Below are 21,699 nucleotides of genomic sequence, written 5' to 3' on the forward strand. Positions count from 1 at the left end.
ACCAATCCGTTGGAATATTGTGTCAAATCTAAACTTATTTTAAAATTTAAAGCTATTTCCGACATTTTTTGCTTTTATTCAATAAAATTTAAAAAAATGTAAAAACTGTGGCGTTTGACATTGTTGCAGTTTTTTATGTCACCCTGTATATTTTCTGTAGCCATATGTCTGAGGGTATGAAAACACTAAGTTCGATCGGGCTGGACTTTTAATAACCTCCACTGGCATCCTCCAAGGACTGTCGGACGGGCGGACGGACGGACATTTTATTGACTTAGAATTTCGTGTTGATCACGAATGTATACCTTATAGGGTCACCGACTAATATTTCGAGTTGTTTTAGACGGACTGACAAAATTAATATACTCTCCTTACAGTAATTGAGAGAATAAATATAAATTCTCATCGGTTGCTACTCTCAAAGTAAGACCCTAACTATAATAAAATATGCAATAAAAACAAATAATATAAACATTAATGGTTAATGATTTTATTTTTAATATTATTTCTTATTTTCCTTAAAACTTTTTTCCGATTCAAATTCTTCTTCGATAATACAATTTCACCCATAAACACCAACAACGATACGACATGCAGAACCAAAAGACCTTTAAATATAATTAACATTTTGGTCAGTGACAGTGGTTCGGGCTCTGTATTTGGAACATTTTTCACTGAGACCGACACCTGAATTTGTTCTCCGACCTCCTCCAGCCATTTCTTGATTAAGCCCCCCGAATGCAGAGCGTCAAAAATTCGATCAAACGGTTCAATTAAAAACGATTTTGGCCTGAAATAGGCACACATTTGATTCCAGATTAGAATGTGCGGAATTATTTCAAATCTGTCATGCATATTGTGAGTTTTGAGAAAGTTCTGAAACAGCCAGTAATCGGTCATTATGGCATACGGATGTGGAGCTTGGAGTTGGGCAATAAAATCACTCTGAGTTTCGGAAACGTCTGTGAATACGATTTGTGTTGGGGGAATATTTAAAGCTTCTATCAAATCTCCTCGGAAATACCTTCGAATGTGGAATGTGTAGTTGTCTGCTACTAAATCCTCCACTGTATGGGCTGGCGGGACCACATCAATATGAAAGGCTCCATACAATTTACCCTGAAATGCACCCCACACAATGACAAATCCAAAAGTCCATAGCATAACAAAATATTTTGTACCCATGCTATGATAGCGGATGTTTCGGGAACTGCCCAAAGCCAGGCCAACCACATCCAACCATGAGTTTTGAGCCACAACAGCATTGTTTGGAGTGTAACGAAGCACCAGGAATGTTGTTAATCCAAACATCAGCGAGACTAAGAGCAGCAACCAAACATCATTTTGGAATGGAACCAACAGCCATCCACCTTCGAAAGTGCGTTTCTCTCGCTTGGGTATCACCAACACCAATGGTGTTAGTAAATACGGCATGCTCACGCCAAACCTTCTAGCCCGAACCTTAGAATGATAATAGCCCACAAGTACATCAATTTTTCCCTGGGTCATTGCCAGGAATGGCCCTGTTATAGTACCATTTTCGAATACAAGGCCAATGGTTGCGCCTCTCGACTGTTGCAGCCGTAATTTGAAGTTAAGCTTTTTCGCCATGATTCTCAAAATCCATGCCTCCAAACCCCAAAAATTTGTTAATTCCCCATTAACGACATCGAGGGAATAATTGAAATATGGTTCGGTTAGATGCACAAAAACATCAATGGGACATTTATGTAAATTTTGTAACTTTATGGGGAAAATGTCGCTCCTTGTCAAATGGCCGCCCTCAAATGTGTTAATTTTTTGTATAACCACATGTCGACATTTGGAAGGATGAAAAACATCATAGGAGTATAATGTGAAAATAAACCGCTTCCGGTACATGGCCACTGTAATATCGAGGATCCTGTGTTCGTAGGCGTGTTGAAAAATTCGCTGCAGTTCCTGGTCCCCATTCAGATGTTTGGCAGTTTTCATAACCACCATATATTGACCCAGTTTTTGTACATATTCATTTCTCCCAATTGCCGGCAAGAGAGCGCTGAAAGAAATACAAATAGTTATTATCATTTATCCAAAAAAGATAAATTTTCATTTAGTTATATTTTCGGTAATACTGTGAACAAAAACAAACCAGGAAGACTATGAATGTACAGCTAACAAGTAAAATAGCAGCTAAGTTCGGCCGGGCCGAACTTTTAATACCCTCCACCATTTGGAACGAATTTAGCAATACTCAAAAACAATAAAATCCGTTAAAAATTCTGTTAAAATATTAAAAATACCGAATGTAGCTGTTATATTAGGGTCTATACAACGACATGGACCTGCATAGGTAACATTTGCCATAATCCATTACAATATTCAATGCGAAACCTAAAAAAAATCGGTAATAATGTAGCTGAAATCATCAAAATACCGTATATCGGGGCTCTACGAAAACGTGGACCTGTCTTAGGCTGTAGTATCCATAACGAACTTTAAATGTAAAATTTTAAACAATTCCGGTTAATAATGTCGCTAAAATCAACAAAATACCGAATATCGGGAGTTACCGTTATATGGAGCTATACCAAAACGTGGACCTACGTGGTCCAAAAGTTCTGCAGACATAACATACATTTGAGTAAAATTTTATCAATCTACTTCAATTCGTTCGGAAGCTAGAGTGATTTCCACAGACGGATAGACGGACGGACGTCGCTAAATCGACATAGGATTTTATGCTGATCAAGAATATATATACTTTTTATGGTCTAAAATGTATATTTCGAGGTGTTACAAAGTTCGTCATCTTAATATACCCTCCATACTATGTACAGCGGAGGGTATAAAAAAAGAGGACGCGTATATTGGCACTTTAGTGTTTAGAGTTTAAATTGAAAAGTAAACAAAATAGAGGGGGTAAGTTTCCCCCTCTTCTATTATTTTTTGGAAATTTTCGGATTAATGTTCCTCGGAATCCGTGCACTTTAGTGTCTTCGGCAATATTGCAGATATTAATAGGTAGAAACTAAATTATTTGTCATAAAATTCTACTATATGTAGTAGAAGACGTAAAGAATCTGAAGCATAGCCACAGGCCAGGAATTCGTATATATTAAAATCAGAAGAGAAAGGTCCAGAGTCAGGCGGGACTGTATGATGCCAATATGAATATTTAGTAGAGGTACCCATAACAAATAAACGTTTTATGGGGAATTTATAATCGTTTTTTGAATGAGTATTATGGCTTTAAAGAAGATATAATTTAAAGCCGAGAGGCACTAATAAATGGAAATATATCCTCCTCTTAGTCAATTTCTACTAAATCTGATGGGCTAAGAAGATATTCATTAAAATCCATCTTAATTGAGCTGATATCAAAATCGAATTAAAATTAAGATATATGGCAGCTATATTCACATCTGAACTGATCTCTATAAAAATTAGGAGAGGTTTTTTATGAATTTGTGCAAAAATCTCCCACAAAGCCTTATTTTAGAACGATGACGCCAGAAACAAAAATATTCTTCATAAATCTCTATTCCACTCTCTCTATTTCCACTGCATATCAAAAACTTTTTTGCATCAAAGTTCTCAAAATAACCCGAAAATATTTCCATATTTCTATACCCTCAGTCATATGGCTAGAGAGGGTATATATATTTTGATAAGGCCAAAACGTGCCTCATCGAATTAACGGTTATAGATCCTAGGTCTTTTTGAACCAAATCCGTTTCAGGACATTTGGAGTCGATCTAGCGATGTCCGTCCATCTGTCTGACTAGTGCGCACGATAACTCTCTGAGAGAATTTGAGATTTGGTCCAAACTCGGTAACAGACAAAACCAACTTACATGGTTATGCTACTTCGTTCAGGTTGAACGAAAGCATAACAAGTGGAGAAAGATGAAAATGTTTATAAGTGCGGTTGTAAGATTTAGAAGACTTTCCAAAAGAATTTTAGTTTTATATAATTCTTTGGTTCCTCTTCTATTGAGCTTACGATCTCGTCACTTGGGTAAAAAAAAGGTTTTTGTCATAGAAGTTATTTTTAAAATAACTTCTGGGAAGAATATCCCAGACAAAAACAAGGGAACTGATGAGGATTGGTGGCTCTTTCCGAAACCTAGGTATTCCCTGCCTTACCCCCTGGTAAACATTACCATCGTTCTCCACTAATAAACAAACGTTGTTTTTATAAAAACAACAATAAAGGGATAAGCCTGACCATTTTGCAACTCAAAATTAACATCCAATTCCAGATGTATCAGAAGGTGTTCGCAGATATATATCATCTTCACAACATATCTTGTGTTAGCAAAAAAGTTTGTCTGGGTGAAATTTGAAGATTGTTGGTGCTTACTTCGCTCTCTTTGAGCGTTTTGTTTTCAAAATCTTGAAACCTATCTGGGGAGGTACCAGAACAAATGGCCTGATCTTTTTCATATTTATAACAGATCTTGTGTTGATAAAAATATTGAGATGTGCCAAGTCTGAATAGAATCGGATTTTTAATTCGCGTTTTATGAACTTCATGGATATTCAAAATGTTGGCCCTTTGTGACTGTACAAGAAGGAGTAAGCCGATATATCCCATCTTCACAGCAGATAATTTTTGAAATGTGTGAAATATAGAGAGAATCGGATTATTTCCGATTTTATAATCGTTTTGGTTATTCAAAACGTTGACCCTTAGTCGGGGAGGTACCAGAAGGAATGGTCCGATCTCTACCATCTTCATAGAAATATTGATATGTGCCTAGTCTGAATGGATTCGAATGATTATTTTGTATTTTATGTGCTTCATGCATATTCAAAATGTTGACCCTTTGTGGGGGAAGTACCAAAAGGAGGGGACCAATATATTTCATCTTCATACCTAATCTTGGGTAATCGTAATCATACATCACATTTTATCAGATAAGAAATTAAGATCATTTGTGGAGGAGATACTTGATGGAGTGGAGCGACATTAGGAGTTGATTTTTTGAAAATTTCGACCTTTCTTGTGGGTGGTTTCAGAAGGACTGGATAATATTACGATGTACCAAGTTTGAACCAAATCTGATACTCTCTTCGAGAGTTATTGTGCGCTCCTGCCAGCCAGCCGGACGGACGAACATCCAACTGCAAATGTCCTGAATATTTATAGTATGAATAGATTAATATAATAACTATACTGTAAAGCATTTCCTTTCAGATGGCAAATTGGGTGCAGCGCCTTAAAATATGTTTGTAAAATGGTTAACATAAATGTAGGAAAAGTAGTTCTAACTGTATTTGGATACTAGCCTCAAGTTACTCCCGCAATTGTTTTACTTGTCTTTTCATATCGCATTATACAATACCGTCACTTACCAAAATGCCTTATACGAATCCACATACCATAAGTTATAGCCATACAGCAGGCTTTGCTTATTCCCCTGGCTAGAAGTTTCAAATTTCATTGAATCTCTTCCAGCAAAAGCCAACGTAATGTAACGCTCTATTTCATGCATCCAATCTCAGGAGTATTCCAAATAGACGGCCACTCCAAGGATATGAGTTTTAGTTCGAAAATAATCTGCAACTACCTTTTCGAAACTTTGATTTGCAATGTTTAATTGTATGCCCCATTGTTTCAAACAAATTTCGGATGTCACAGATTTAAAAATTGAATAACAATTACACAGAAATATTGTGAATTTGCCAAGGTTCATGTTGAACGAGTAACATTGTCTGACTTACGGCTGACTGACATTGGGGAAATTTTGTGGCGAAATTATTTCATCCACTGGTATTCTTTTTGAAAATATTTGCAAATCATTCTTTGTCTTTAAATGCTGGTGCAGAAATTGTGGTAATTAAGCGTAACTATTATTTAATTCTCTCATATTTTTTTATTATTTTTTATTGATTAGATTTGATGCAATAGGTTGGTATGACAAAAGGAAAAACGACATAAAATGGTAGATTGGAAAAAATACGTTATTAACAGTTTGTGGAAATGTATGTAGGGGCGCTGTCCTCAACAGAGGCTTGTTAATATTAATATCTGTTAATATTAATATAACATCTCCGTAACTGTATCGACTCTAAATTTTTGAATTGCAAGCCCCAGGCGACATAGCGTTCGTTACTATTGCAGATAATTGTCAACGCTCAGATGAAACGGCTGTAGTTAGAATCTTGAAATTTTGCTCGAGGGTCAGTTTTGGTGCGTAGACTCAAAGAACTAAAATAGTAAAGAAGAGACAAAGGCTATACAAAAGAATACTTTGTATTTAACAAACGAAATGAGTTGGGATTCTGAAATTTGGAATGGAAATCGATGAAGGAGTGTCGGATAGATGTACCTAAGGGTGTTTGGAAATTCGAACTTTGCGGTTACGAATAGGTTATGGTTACGGTTATGCGATAGAGACAAAAACTTGAAATTTGGTATGAGGCTGGAAAGCAAGTGTGTGAACTGTACTAAATGGTACACAATTTGGAAAAGCTTGGCGTAGGGTGAACGGATGAAGATGGAATTTTCAAATTTTATAGGTCCCTGTTGGTATAGGGGTCCCTGTTGGTGGTAGGTTTGTGATAAAGAGGTGTTTTTGGAAATGTGTACTACAAGTGCCCGAAAAGTACTAAATAGTACTATATGAAAGAAAAAATGTATCCTTTTTTTAGAATAAGATTAGAATAAGATTAGATTTGCTCGAATTGGTCACCTTTGGCACGAATTATGGCCAACGAAACCGTCACACCCTGCCCGAATGTTGCTCTGCGGTATTGTGTGTGCTTGAGGTGATCGACACTTTCGTATTTTTTAGTGCCAACCTTGCTTTCCAAAATACTCCAGACACAATAGTCCAACGGATTGGTATCCGGAGATTTTGGTGGCCATTGTACTCTGGAAAAGAAACGAGGAACCCAATTTTGTAACCATTCTTGGGTGGCGCGTGCTGAGTGCGATGGTGCTGAGTCCTGTTGGAATGTCCAAGATCTGCGGTCAAAATGTTTGCGTGCCGAAGGCTTTAATAAGCCCTCCAGAATTTTTTCCCGATAATATTCGGCATTTATTCTGATGTCACGGTCGATTAATACGAGCGGAGAGCGGTCATTGGCTGTTATGGCGGCCAACCGAAGGTGCACATTTTCAGCTGACCTCTTTGGCAAGTAAACACGATCATTTTGTTTGCTTACAAACTGCTGGGTAACGAATGTTTTGTCATCGGAGACGGAGAAAACCAAATTCGGCAGTTCACCACTTTCGGCAGAGCGAAGCAACTCCTTAGCTCTTTTGAGTCTATTTTCTTTCTGTTGCGGTGTAAGTTCTTACACTTTTTGGAATTTCAATGGCCTTACCCCGAGTTCATTTTTCAATATTTGTAGAGTGGAATATTGAGATATGTTCAGCTCACGAGTTATTTTTCGCCCACGGCGACGCAGGATTCGATCAAGTTTCTTCTTTACTTTTCGAACCATTTCTGCTGATGTTGCTCTAACGACAGCCACTTGTGGTTTTCCAGTCAAATATAAAGAAATCACACTATCACGCTTGAATTCCAATGGCAGTAAACTTCTAAAATGATACTATTTGGTATTATGTGAACGGATTGAAATTTGGTATGAGAATCAAGGTTGGAAAGCAAGTGTGTGAACTGTACTAAATGGTACAAAATTTAGAACAGTATTAGTTGAACAGATAGTGCTTGAAATCTGAAATTTGATATTAGGGCCGTTGTTCATGTGTAGCCTGGACATATGGAGGTGCTTTCGGGTGAAGGCATAGAGATAAAACTTTTGAGATTTAAATAACTGTGTATATGTGAAATTGAGATATGGAGGAGTTTTGGAAATGTGTTCTACAATTGTACGAAAAGTACTAATTGGTACAAAATTTGATATTGGGTGAAGCAATAGAGATGAAATCCTGAAATTTTGTTTAGAGGTCACTTTTGGTGTTGGTGGCTAAGAAAGTACTAAATGGTACTAAATTTGGTATTGGGTGAAGGGATAGGACTGGAAGCCTCAAATTTGATATTGAAGTCCCTGTTTGTATCTAGAATTGAGATATGGAGGCGTTTTGGAGATGTGTACTATAATTGTACGAAAAGTACTAAATTTCGTATTGGGTGAAGGGATAGCGCTGGAAGCCTTAAATTTGATGTTGAGATCTCTGTCGGTATCTGTAATTGAGATAAGGAAATACGTACTATGATTTTACGAAAAGTACGAAATATGTGGTAATAAATTTGGTATTGGGTGAAGGAATAGAGATTAAATCCTGAAATTTGATATAGATATCACTTTTGTTGTCTGTGGTTAAAATATGGAGGTGATTTTGGAAATATGGACAATAGTTATTCGAAAAGTACTAAATGGTACTAAATTTGGTATTGGGCGAAGGGATAGGGCTGGAAACCTCAAATTCGATATTGAAGTCTCCGTTGGTATCTGGAATTGAGATATGAAGGTGGTTTTGGAAATGTATACTATAATTGTACGAAAAGTACTAAATGGTACTAAATTTGGTATTGGGTTAAAGAATAGGGCTGGACACCTCAAATTTGGTATTAAGGTCTCTGTTGTTAAATGGAATTGAGATATGGAGGTGATTTTAGAAATGTGTACTATGATTATTCCAAAAGTACTAAATGGTACTAAATTTGTTATTGGGTGAAGGGATAAAGCTAGAATCACGAAATTTGGTATTGAGGTCTCTCTGCGATTGAGATGTGATGGAGTTCTTGGAAATTGTACTAAAGTAATTGCACTTAAAGTACTAAATTTGATATAGGGAAAAAGCTGAAATCCTTAAATTTGATACAGATGTCACTATTGGTGTCAGTGGTTAAGAAACGAAGATTGTTTTTGATATAAGTATTATAATTATTCCAAAAGTACTAAATGGTACTAAATTTGGTATTGGGCATGGTACAATGATATCAAGGTAGGGCTATGATACCATATGATTTAATTTTTTTTATTTTCTTGGCTTAATATGTCATCTTTATTTGTTTATGTATGTGTTTTCTTTTCAATAACAAAAAAATTGTTCAGAAAACTTCAAATTCGGGTGTTTTCAAAATGTTTATTTCAACGTATGCATCGACAAAATCTAGGGTTTTTGTAGCGAAATAATCCTTTAGAGATATATAGTACATGATTTTGAAAAGAAGTGTTGACCTTTCATTCAATTATCGCGGTTTTCAATTATTTGTTCAAAATAAATGCAACAAGTTGTTTGATTTCTTATTGTTTTGATACTAATTCTGACATTACAAGCCAAACAGGTAGACCTCTATACTTGCAATTTTTTTTTAAAGTTGACCTACCTTCTCTTCATTGTACCATGGTATTGGGTGAAGGGATAGGGATGAAACCGAGAAATTTGATATTGAACTGTACGAAAAGTTCTAAATGTTGGTATTGGTTAAAGGAATAGAGTTGAAATCCTGAATTTGATACAGATGTTTAACTGTACGAAAAGAACTAAATGCTTCTAAATTCGGTATTGGGTGAAGGAATAGAGAGGGAATTCTGAAATTTGACATTGAGGTCAATGTTGGTTTCAAGTGGATTACATATGGAGACAATGAAATAATTTTGGAGAGAAAAATTGGATGTGGGTACATTGGCTTTATTAATATCGTCTTCGGTAATCTTCAAAATTAAAGATTCTGAAAACTTAGTACGATGTATGAAGTTTTGTTTAAAATTTTTTGTCAAATTGAATAAATTGTCGAATCGAAAATTTTTAGGTTCACTTTTCGCTGACGAAGTAGCGGACACTTGCTAGTGAGTGTATGTACTAGTCAATATATTTGTTAATTTTTAAGTAAAGGTTAATTAAATTAAAATTTATGTATCGTTCGCATAGCAAGAATTGAAAACTATTTGTTACATAGGTTAAATATTTTAATAGTATTTCCCAATATAAAAATATTAAATGCGCCAACAAATACAAACTTTAATTCATATAAATATACCCAAAATGATATAGCATGCCATTAAACCGACCCCTCCCAACTCTTTTGTTATTAAATCCACTTAAATAAAAACCCATGTTTTTGTGTAAAAAATAAATAAAAATAATATATTTAGTTTTTCTTTTATAAATTTGATGAGTACTATTTTGTTTAAGATTTACAAACAATTATTGTTTAACTAAATTGATTGATTAAAAACAAAAAAAAAAATTTGCAAATTGAAAAAAAAAATATAAAAACCACTGATAATTAATCAAATATATTTGTATGTTTAATGGTATCGATTTTTTTTTTAATATTAAGAATCAAAGGACACTTGTATACATTCGATTTCGATATCAATAATACAACTCTTAAAAAAGTTATTGGAAAATAAATGCTATTTATAAGTTCCTTCGATTCTGTATTTTTAACTCCCGAAATTGTATCAAAAATTCCTACTTGATTTTGATTCTGAGATTGTTACAATAAATTTTTGAATTTATAAATAAAAATAGAGGTATTTAAAAAAATAGAGATAAAGAAAAAAATGTATAAAACAAAATAAATCTGCAATTAAATATTACATAAAATATATGAACTTCTATTCTATTTCACTAGACTCTAATACGAAAAAGAGCAGGCAAATAGCAATACAAAGTAGAACATTATCTTTGGAACATAATTAACAAAGATAAGATAGAATTAAAAAAAGAGCGAAAATAAAAACGATAATTAATAAATATAATATTAAATTTCTAAATTTTTTATCCATTTTGTTATATATATATATATATATATATATATATATATATATATATATATATATATATATATATATATATATATATATATTCTATTCATATAATTTTGTTGTTACTACAAAACAAAGGAAACAGAGTTTTATATAAAAATAAAGGCACTGTTTCGTTTAGAGAAAATATTCTTAAAAAGATCATGCAGGATTTTCTTAATTATGTAGTTGCGGTAGATGTGGTTCTTCTTAAAGATATCTTACAAAAAGCGTGCACAATGTAGTTGTTTTGAATACATAAAACATTTTGTTAAAAAAATAATAGATGTTGTTATATTTTTTGTCTTGATATTGCTATGTGCAAGTTTATATATATATATATATATATGTAATTTAAGCTCCAGAGATATTCCACTAACAATAGTTAGGGAGCAGTTATATAAACAACACAAAAAAGCTTCACAAAATTAAGTGTCTTTTTTTCTTCTTCCACTTCTTCAATAATAATATTCTAAAAAATAGCATTTTGCACCAAATACTAGATTCATTTTGTAAATAACATCTTTGCTTTTTTACAACTTTGGAGTTTTCGGGTTTTCTTATGATATTCCACCAGCAACTGGTGCTGCACTCGTATCATCTGAATACAATTTCATAATATCAGCAATGGCACTATTCGAGCCGAATACTAAGGCAGCAATGCCACACAAAAAGATGACAATATTTTTCCATACAATCCAGTTGTATGCACCAAATCCAGTGTCCCAATGTGTGACCATCTCAATGAAAACCTGTGTGGGGAAAGGGAGAAAATTTTTTGTTGTAATTTACTTTTAAAAATTATTATTTTAAATATTTCACAACTTACGGGGAATATTAGACCAAGAATGGAGAAGCAGAAGGCACCGATAAGACCCATAAATGGAGCTATTGTAGGTACTGACACAGCCAAAACAACAGCAGCGGTTACCAAAACAGTTCTAAAAATAAAATTTGGAAATTAAAAAATTAATTTTATATGAAGAAAATAATTTAAATAGGATATACAATTGGTATGCAATTGTAATTCTGTATTTTAATACCATCCACCATACATATATTAAGTGTATCATTCCGTTTGTAACTCATCGAAATAAACATTTTAGACCGAATAAACTATATATATTCTTGATCAGTGTAAAATTTATTTAGCCATGTCCGTGCATCCGTCTGTTGTAGGTTCCAATCGACATGTTACAGGAAGCTAACATCTTGAATAGAGTTGTCTTTTGTCTGCAGTCAGGTCAAGTAGGAACATTACAATGTTCGTATTGTAATTGTACCTCCCTATATTCGGTATTTTGACGATTTTAGTCACACATTCTAAAGGAATAGTTTAAAATTCAGTATTTAGAGTTTATATTGGCAGAACTTTGGGTTTATAGACGCACTTTTTCCTACAGTCCCCATTTAATTCGGAATTTTGACGATTATAGCCACATTTTTAAATGGAATAATTTAAAATTTGTATTTAGAGTTTATATTGGGATCTACCTCCATAATATTGTGTATACCTACATAATATTGTGTATATTGATCCACATTTTTCTATAGCCCTCAGATTAAGGTATCTCTTGATATTAGATATTTTAACGATTTTTGCCACACTTTCTAGCATAATAGTTTCAAATTCGGTATTTAGAGTTCATAATATATTCTATGCCGGAACATTGCCTATATAGGTCCACGTTTTCCTATAGCACCCATATAATTGTACCTTCTCCATATACAGTGTTTTGATGAATTTCAGCTCAACCTCTAGCGGAATAGTTTAAAATGCAATATTTAGAGTTCATATTGGATTCTATATCTTGATACAGAACACTGTCTATAAAGGTACACGTTTCCCCATAGCCCTTATATAAAGGTACTTCCCGATATTGGGTCTTTTGACGATTAAGGCCAAATTTCCTGATGGAACTACATAAAATTCAGTAGAGCGGTATCGTAATCAATTCTTTTGCTTATATTGAACAAATTTCTATATAAGTCAATGTCACCATCCTCCCGATATTCGGTATTTTGATAACTGAAGCCAAATTGTTTGAAAGTTGAACTGGATGCGACGCACACTCCACTTCCGTTTTTAGGATCTAAAATTTCGGTATTTACATGAGTTACTTTCCAAATTGTGGAGGGTAAAAAAGTTCAGCTCGGCCAAACTTAGTTGTTCCTTAATGAAATGGACACAAAAATGTTATATCAGATGCTAGGGCCGATCAAACAAAAACAAAGTGATACCCACATTTGATGGGATCAGAAAGGTGTCATGTATTTCAGACTGTTCAAATCAGAGGAGATCAGTACCAAAAACACTTTGCGATCAACGAACCCAACAAGAAAACCAGTAAGGAAAGGTAAAAAGTCGGGCGGGACTGACTATATGATATCCTACACCACTATGCATATTTAGTAAAGCTCCCGTAACAAAAAATAGGTTTATATTGGGTATTTATGTGAAGTAGATCATACCAACTTGAACCTCATTTGAATGCGTATCATGGTTTTATAGTAGTCAAAATTTGGGAACAATATCCAACTCTCAATCGATTTTCAACAAATTTGACGGAATGCATGATTATAGTGCATGATTGTATAAAAAAAATATTTATTGGAGCAATACATATACCGGACCGAGTTTCACCGAATGGAAAAAAAATGGTTGAATATGAAAAAAATCTATCCAATTTAGGCTGGTATTTAATATATGTTTGGACAATAACAGTAAAAATGGTTGAAGATTTGTACCGAAGGTATATAAAAACCTGAACCGATCTGGACCTGATGTCCAATATCAAATCTCCTTGTTGTGGGGTGCATTTTACGCATGAGAGGGACTTTAAGACCAAATAGGATGAAATATATATATGAGAGCAAAATTTAAAGTACTTGCTTTTAGGCTGAATTCCATTGGAAGTATCAAAATGCAGTCCTTTTGGGCTCATATTAGCCATTTGGTGCATAAACTCGAAATCGGTTGAAGATATGGAAGCTATATCTAAATTTGGACAGATTCTCACCAATTTCAATAGAGTTCGTCCTTGGGCCTAACAAATATTGTTTGGAAAAAATCATCTCAATCGAATAATAAATGCGACCTGCAATTTGTTCACAAAAATACATGATTAGACGGACAGACGAAGTGACATGAATAAATCAACTCAGAAAGTGATTCTATGAGAATCCTCAAAAGTAACTATAGATCTATTTTGCTTTCTTCTCTATGTTACAAACAAATGCACAAAGACATAATACCCTTACCACTATATGGTGTAGGGTAAAAAACTATGTCCTCTAGGAGAAGACCTTCTGTTCTTATATGAGAGGACCTTCTGGTCTTCAATTGTTGTGAATGGGAAGTTTGGTTTCTCCCGCTTTATAGTCCACATTTCTTCTGGAATAAAATGCATATACTAACAAGAAGATAAGGAAGAATAGAGATCATTGAACTCGAGCCATTTTTGCCATTTTTGGAACTTTTGGATAGGACACTCAACATATCTACAATGGATGCCAATTTGCTTCAATATTGCAAGCACTTTTCGAGGAGAAATTTAAGCTTGAACCTAATATGGTAGTGAGCAAGTATTGAAGTGTCAGAACCCAGACAGCCGCATCAGGGATATTCTTGAGTTGTTGCATTAAAAGCGCCTAAAGCCTTAACTAGTCTAGCTTGCATTAGTGCAGAAATGTTGCGAGGATTTATTTTTCCTTCGATTTTTCCAACAGAGAGAGAGAGAAAGTTTGAGTTATTTTTGTTAGAAATAGACCTAGCTCTGTGCAGTTTGTCATACACTTTATTGCTGCGTATCCATGTGAGAAGTACCGTTTTTCTAATTGCTACACAACAGGCTGATCGTAAGTCTATGTGAAAGTGTAGTAGTTAGCATTTTGTATCCGTATTTTACGAACAAATGATCTGTTCCAGTACCTGCAAGAATTTACTAGTTTTGCAATTTTTTTTCGATACCATCAAGGCAAAATCAGTTTTCCCATTAAAAACTTTTGCATTCTTGCAGTTCTGAATTTTTGTAAAAATTCAATTCAGAGTGCAACCAAATACCTGAACTTACCTTAAAACATAGTTAACTAATATTGGACGTTTGGTACATTTTTCCTTAATACTATCCCATACAATTTCCAGACAAACATAGAACTGTAGACCAAATGTACAGAATACAGCCAAAGCAATCAAAACCTTAACAGCTTGGGCAGGCCTAAAAACGGAAAACAAAACAAATTTAATGTTGAAACATTTGAGTATGCTCCAAACAACTTACCATTCATGAACGGGCAGATTCAAGGTAATACTTTCTTCGGTACCTTCACCATAACGCAAATAGCCCAAGAAACCCAAAAACATGTAGATCAAGGTGACCCCAGACATACCCTGACTGAGAACACCGCAAATGCCCAAGAAATGACGTGGATTTTCCATATTATTTTCCAATGGCATAACAACACCAATGGCTTCCATGGCGAAAATGGTTATCGAGAAGAATGCCGGCAGTGTTGACATTTGGAAATAATTTCTGGTTTCAATGGAGGGTAAATCCTGTACCAAATAGTAGAAGGTAATGCCCAGACCCAAACCCATAAAAACATTGGCAATCATAGAAACGGGTGCCAAATATTTCAAGTTGGGTATCCATGAGAGCAAAATCAAGGGTATGAGTAAACAAGAGATGAGCATGCGTAGCGAAACTTCAGTTCCGGTCCAGTGATTTAAGACCTATAAGGGAGATTAAAACCGATTAGTAAAAGTAATGGACAACAATTTTCCAAAATATATTTACCTGTTCGAAATTCTTAGCCACAATGACAGTGTACACTGAACAGGTACCGAAATAGGTTAGGAACAAGCCAAACAAAATAGAGAATTTTGCTACCGGTGCAAAACCACGACACCATTTGGGACCATTTTGAAATGAAACTTCAGCGATTTCGGCAAAACTCATTTGTGAACGCCGTGTCTTGTAATACAGTTTGTGGCCACATTTCACCTGAAACGAGACGAGAGAAAATGGAAGCATAAATAAAAAATAGGCATAAAAAGAGAATATGTAAACTTAAAAATAAAAAATGCAATTTGCAAAATGCAATTTTGCAAAATAATAATAAGAATTTTGTTGAATTCCCCTGCCATAATATTTAACCAAAAAATGTTTCACATTACATCAGCAAATATGGATAGCATTTTTTTTAATTTCATTTAACATCAATAACTGATATGCATTGAAAAAATGGATAACACCACACATTGTGATGTGAAATTCAAACTTGAGTACAAAATGTTGTTACGTGTTTGGTAGGTTTCAAGTTGCCGCATTTTAGCTCTGCCGATATGAAAAAATGCAAGAAAATATAAATATAAAATATATGCGGAATTGATTTATACCACGTTTCTTGATATATGGATAGACACGTGTATTTAAATAAAAACAAGTAAAAAGCAGTATGTTCGGTCGGGAACCGAACTTTAAATACGCTCCACCATTTGGAATCAATTTGAAAATTAAAAAAAAAAATTAAATGCGTTAAAAATCCAGCTAAAATCTTAAAAATAGCGAATTTATAAGATTCATTTTGGTGTATACGAAGCTAAAATCATCAAAATACCGCATATAGGAAGGTACCGATGTATGGGGGCCTGGATCTCCATGGACAATTTTCTGCGATAGGCTGTGTTACTCAGTAGGAACTTCATATATAAACTTTGAAACAATTCCGGTGAGTATTGCACCTAAAATCAAAATACGGAATGTAGGGAGGTATCGTTATATGGGCGATATAAGAGAACGTGGACCTGCATTGGCAATTTTCTGTCATCGATTGTAGTACCCATTACGAATTCTAAAGACGAAATTTTAAACAACTCCGGTGAATAATTGGGAGGCACAATTTGGAGGCTATACGAAGACATGAGCCTACATACCCAATTTTTCGTCATGGGCTGTAACACCTATCGCGAACTCTAAGTACGAAATTTGAAATCATGAATATAATGAATATTTGGGGGGTGCCGTTGTATGGAGGCTATACAATATCGTGCTTAGAAAGACCTTCTTGTGTGCATTTTCAGACAATTCCATTAAAAAATGTAGCTAAAATCTAAAAAATACCGAATATGGGATGTACCGTTATATGGGGATGTACGATATCGTAGACCTATATAGACAATACTCTGCCAGGGGGTAAAGTACTCAGAAAGAAGTCCTTGTGTGGATTTTCAGACAATTTCATTAAAAATCTTCGAACTTGACCTGCTGCAGATAAAAGACTGATCTATGCAAAATTTTAGCTTCCTATCTTTATTTGTTTTGACTCTAGCGTGATAACAACACACGGACAGGGCAAAATCGTCTTAGAATTTCATATCTTGTCCCCAATAGCGTTGTTATTGAGTTCATATTACGGCTGTGGGAAATAAAAATAACAAATTAGATTAACAATATATATGGGAGCTATAACTGTATCTGAAGGGATTTTCACCAAATTCGACATCCAAATCCATATGATTTGAACGAATATTACACATAGAGCGCACCATAAAATTTAAATCGTACATAGATATATTTTTGGACCAACCATTACCTATTTCTTATTGTTATTTCTTGGAACAAACAAAGGGTTTGTGGAAAATTTCATTTCATCGGACAATAAGTGCGACCTGTACTCGCTTACCACATATTCATGGACAGACAGGCGGACATGTATCAATCGACTCAGAATGTGATTCTATGGAGATCATCAAAAGAAACTATGGATCTATTTCATTTCCTTGTGCCTGTTACAACAAATGGGTATTAAAACTGGACCATCTTCTTCTATTCCTACGTTCTCTTAAGAAAATTTGTACACCACGAATTTGGGTAACCACAATATTTGACAGTTTGATTTTTTGTTTCTTTTACCATAAAGACAATATATATATTGGCAATATAAATTACGAGAATCCTTTTAGGCGAAAATCAAGGAACAATTGTACTTAATCAATTCGTATTATTTGAGGTATTAAAGATATTGAAACTGGGACACACCGGACACGGACACACTGGGATGGTTATTTAAAATCTAAAATGACATCCAAGTCTGATCTTGAACTGGTATTAACGAATTTAACAAAAGAATTTACTACTAGCTTTCGCAATGCTCGAAATAAGCTTTTCGGCAATGGATTCGGTTCAGCTGATATCAGATACTTTTTTGATCAAATGAACACTTTTTGAATCAAGGCGATTTTTCACGTATTCGGAAAATTTGATTATTTTATTTTTTGAAAAACTCGATTAAATTATTTAAAGTCCATGGCGTTGTAATGATAAAAGCCATTGCAGATGAATTTTTATACAATTTCACAGAAGAAAAGTACGTACGTCATTTCGAACGTTTTATAACTGGAGATTTCAAAATAAAAGCAAAAGGCACATTGTCAAATTGACCGGGGGTTTTCGAATAATTTATGCCTTTGTCACTGTCAATTTTCACAACTTACCAAAATATAACTGCAATGTGTACAGATGAAGGCGGTTATTATTGTTGCAAAAATACCCATTATAATACCGGAGTACATAAAAGCAATGGGCATGGATAAAATGCCAGTACCCAAAGAGGCTTTCAGCAAATGTGTTAACGTTTCGCTGTCACTGGAAAAGAAAATAAGAAAAACTCAATATTCAAATTCAAATATTAAAATTTCATAACCCTCAAATCAAAATGGGAAGAAATTTACGTTGTGGGATGTTCATTTTGTCTGTCAGCAAATGGATCATAATCTGTTTGATTCAAGGCAGCCTGTTCAGCATCTTTACGCGGCTGGATTTTGTATCTGTAACGAAAAGGAAAGGAATAAAAATTATTATTTTTTTTCAAAAATGTTAAAAAAACGAATGACAATGCAAAACCTGCCTTAATTCCATGGGTTCGTTTAAGGATTCATTCATTTTTGCCATGTTTTAATATTGTTATTTTGTTTTTATTTATTTCTGTCGAATTCCCGTTTTTTTTTTTCGCCCAACTTAACTCTGAGAAACCTTAACGACAACTGATGCCTAGCAAAGGCAAGACAATTTCCTTTTAAGAGAATATCAGAGCTGCAGCTTGAAATGACCAACTATCTTCTCCGATGGCTAAATTTGTAGTGAAATTCTTTTGAACTATCAACAAGCTGTAGCAACACGATCAAACCAACACCACACCACACCATCGAGTTAAGCAAACGAGCAACATTCAATTGTTGTCACAAATGGCAGCAGCGTTAGCAGCAGCAACAACATTAATTGCTTGGCTAGTTGATCGGCCAGTCTGTGTGTGCGTTGGCAGTTTCAAATTTCGGGCTTCAATTAAATTACAAAATAAAAAACGATCCAGCGCAAAGCGTCTTCTTCTTAACTCGCCGCCAAAATTTTGTTCACAGGCGGTTATTAGCAAAGCTCTTCCCCTCTTCGGCCCATTATTTTTAATTTACAAAATGTCAAAAAACTATTGATTGGAATAATATTCTTAAATTTATAAATTTAAACGCTCAATTTAACTACTTCCAAACACTGTGTGCAAAATGCCGATTCAGCATTTGTTGCATGGAACGGTAAAGAATGTGGTATGTGTGTACGTATGCATGTCTGGTCAATAAAAAAAAAAACTGCAAATGGAAGCACCTAAACACACTGTATTCTCTCCTTTCACCGTATGACTGACTGACTGCATTGAACATTTCCATTGCATCAGCTTTTGTAATGCATGTCGCTGTTGTATTTACTTTGAATCAGTTATCATTGGTGGATTTCTATTACCATTTGTAGAAGAATTTGGTTGTAACAATAGAAACGGTAATTTGAAACAAGTCAATATACTCCAAATATGTAATGCGAACGACATACGCGCATTCTAAGGCAGCAATAGTTTCACTGTCAATGTAAACACTGAGCTGCAATGGACTATCAATAATTTAAAGCATACTTTTAGGCGCATACATAAGAAATTCATTCGATGGTACAGTGTTGGTCATAGAAATGAATACAGCTTTTAAATTAAAAAAAAAGGTACCGATGTATAGGCGTATTTATATAGGGGGTGTGCATGAATTACAAAACTAACAATGTCAATTTCAATAACACTGCAGAATACTGAAAGCACAACCATAACCAAATACCCCCAATTTGAAAGTATTTGTTCGTAGGAGAGGAAGGTAAGGGGATGGTAACTGGAAAATTTATCGTACTGGCAATTTTTTGAAAATATATTTTGTGTTTTTTTTTTCTTATATCAAAACTAGCAAGAGCTCTCAACTTCGTCAGCAAGGAGGACCTTTTTTACCCTCCACCATAGTATGGAGGGTATATTAAGCTTGTCATTCCTTTTGTAACACCTCGAAATATACATTTTAGACCCCACAAAGTATATATATTCTTGATCAGCATAAAATTTTATGTCGATTAAGGGATGTCCATCTGTGGAAATCACTCTAGCTTCCGAACGAAATGAAGTAGGTTGATAAAATTTTACTCAAATGTATATTATGTCTGCAAGACTTTTGGTAATGAAAATGGGCCATGTAGGTACACGTTTTGTTATAGCCCCCATATAATGGTACCTCCCTATTTTCGGTATTATGGTGATTTAAGCGACATTATTCGCCGGAAATGATTCAAATTCTGTATTTAAAGTTCACAGTGGAGAGTTCGGCCTAGGACAGAAAATTGCCTGTGCAGGTCCACGTCTTCGTATAGCCCCCATATAACGGCACCTCCCGATATTGGGTATTTTGAGGATTTTAGAGACATTATTCACCGGAATTGTTTCAAATTTAGTATTTTAAGTTCGTAAAGGAACCTATGACAGAAAATTGTCTGGTTATCTTGTTTCGCATTTGAATATGGTAATGGCTTATGACAAAAGTTGCCAATGTGGGTCCACGTCGTCGTGTAGACTCTAATATAACGGCTAAATCTCTCCATTTAGACACCAACAGTGACCCAAAATTAGTACCATTTGCAAAAACACCGCAGGATCTCAACACCAGATAACAACAAAGACCTCAATATCAAATGTCGGGATAATAGCTCTATACATTCACTTAATACCAAATTTAGTAACATTTAGTACTTATCGTGTAATTTTAGTACTCATTTGCAAAACAGTCTCAAATCTCAATCCTAAAAACCAACAGTTATCGCAACATAATATTTCACGGTTTCAGCTCTACCCATTTAATCAAGACCAAATTTAGTACCATTTAGTATTTTTCATATATTTATTGTACAAATTTGCAAAACCTCCAGTAGACCTCAACACTAGATGCCAACAGAGATCTCAATTTAAAATTTCGGGATTCCAGCTAATTGCATTCACTCAATACTAAATTTAGTTCAATTTAGTATTTCAGAATTTTATTGCAATCTCTTCAACCAAGACCAAATTTAGTGCCAAGTAATACTTTTCGTACAATTATAATACACACTTTCAAAACCACCTCCATAGCTCAATTTCAGATACCAACAGAGACCTCAGTATCAAATTTGAGAATTTCGGCTCTATTTCTTCACACAATATCAAATTTAGTACATTTCATACAAAAACGGCACGCATTTCTAAAGCCCCGCCTAAGTTCAACCTCATATACCAACAGTTATATAAATATATAATTTCAGATTTTTATTCCTATCCCTTCAACCAGGACAAAATTTAGTACCATTTAGTAATTTTTAAACAATTATAGTACACATTATGTCCAGTCTACACATGAGCAGCGACCCTAATAGCAAATTTTAGATTTCAAGCATCATACGTTCATCCTATGCTAAATTGTACCGAATCTAGTACTATTTAGTATTTTTCGTGCACTTGTTGTAGACATTTGCAAAACCACGTCTTTGTACAAACCTACCAAAAAACAAGTAAGCAAAGGCTATAGTCGTGCGGGGCCGACCATGTGATACCCTACAACACTACAAATTTTCGAAGTCCCCTTATATACAAATCCAT

At 34.4% G+C, this 21,699-nt stretch overlaps 2 protein-coding genes across 4 annotated transcripts in view; both read right to left on the bottom strand.

The window, feature by feature from the left end:
- Positions 1–498: 498 nt before the first annotated feature.
- LOC109612795 (uncharacterized) lies at positions 499–5,890 on the bottom strand (the record flags this gene model as incomplete). The annotated part of the gene is made up of 2 exons (XM_059118434.1): positions 5,341–5,890; positions 499–2,038 (listed from the first exon to the last, which is right to left on the bottom strand). Coding segments are annotated over exons 1-2 (1,680 nt in total), but the record flags the coding sequence as incomplete, so codon positions are not given.
- A 4,871-nt stretch (positions 5,891–10,761) lies between these two features.
- Positions 10,762–21,699, bottom strand: part of LOC131800450 (proton-coupled amino acid transporter-like protein pathetic) — a 76,123-nt gene continuing 65,185 nt past the window's right edge. For 2 of the 3 annotated variants that reach the window (XM_059118427.1, XM_059118428.1), the window contains exons 4-10: positions 18,449–18,544; positions 18,212–18,362; positions 15,513–15,719; positions 14,997–15,448; positions 14,790–14,933; positions 11,546–11,657; positions 10,762–11,468 (exon numbers count right to left, since the gene is read on the bottom strand). In XM_059118427.1, coding sequence (XP_058974410.1) covers positions 11,277–11,468; positions 11,546–11,657; positions 14,790–14,933; positions 14,997–15,448; positions 15,513–15,719; positions 18,212–18,362; positions 18,449–18,544 — 1,354 coding nt within the window. In that variant the 3' untranslated portion in view covers positions 10,762–11,276. Of the gene's footprint in view, positions 11,469–11,545; positions 11,658–14,789; positions 14,934–14,996; positions 15,449–15,512; positions 15,720–18,211; positions 18,363–18,448; positions 18,545–18,624; positions 18,931–21,699 lie in introns of those variants that run through there. The other variant, XM_059118429.1, reaches the window with a different exon arrangement.

The sequence above is a fragment of the Musca domestica genome, unplaced genomic scaffold (genome assembly GCF_030504385.1).
Source record: "Musca domestica strain aabys unplaced genomic scaffold, Musca_domestica.polishedcontigs.V.1.1 129, whole genome shotgun sequence".
Lineage (NCBI taxonomy): Eukaryota > Metazoa > Arthropoda > Insecta > Diptera > Muscidae > Musca > Musca domestica.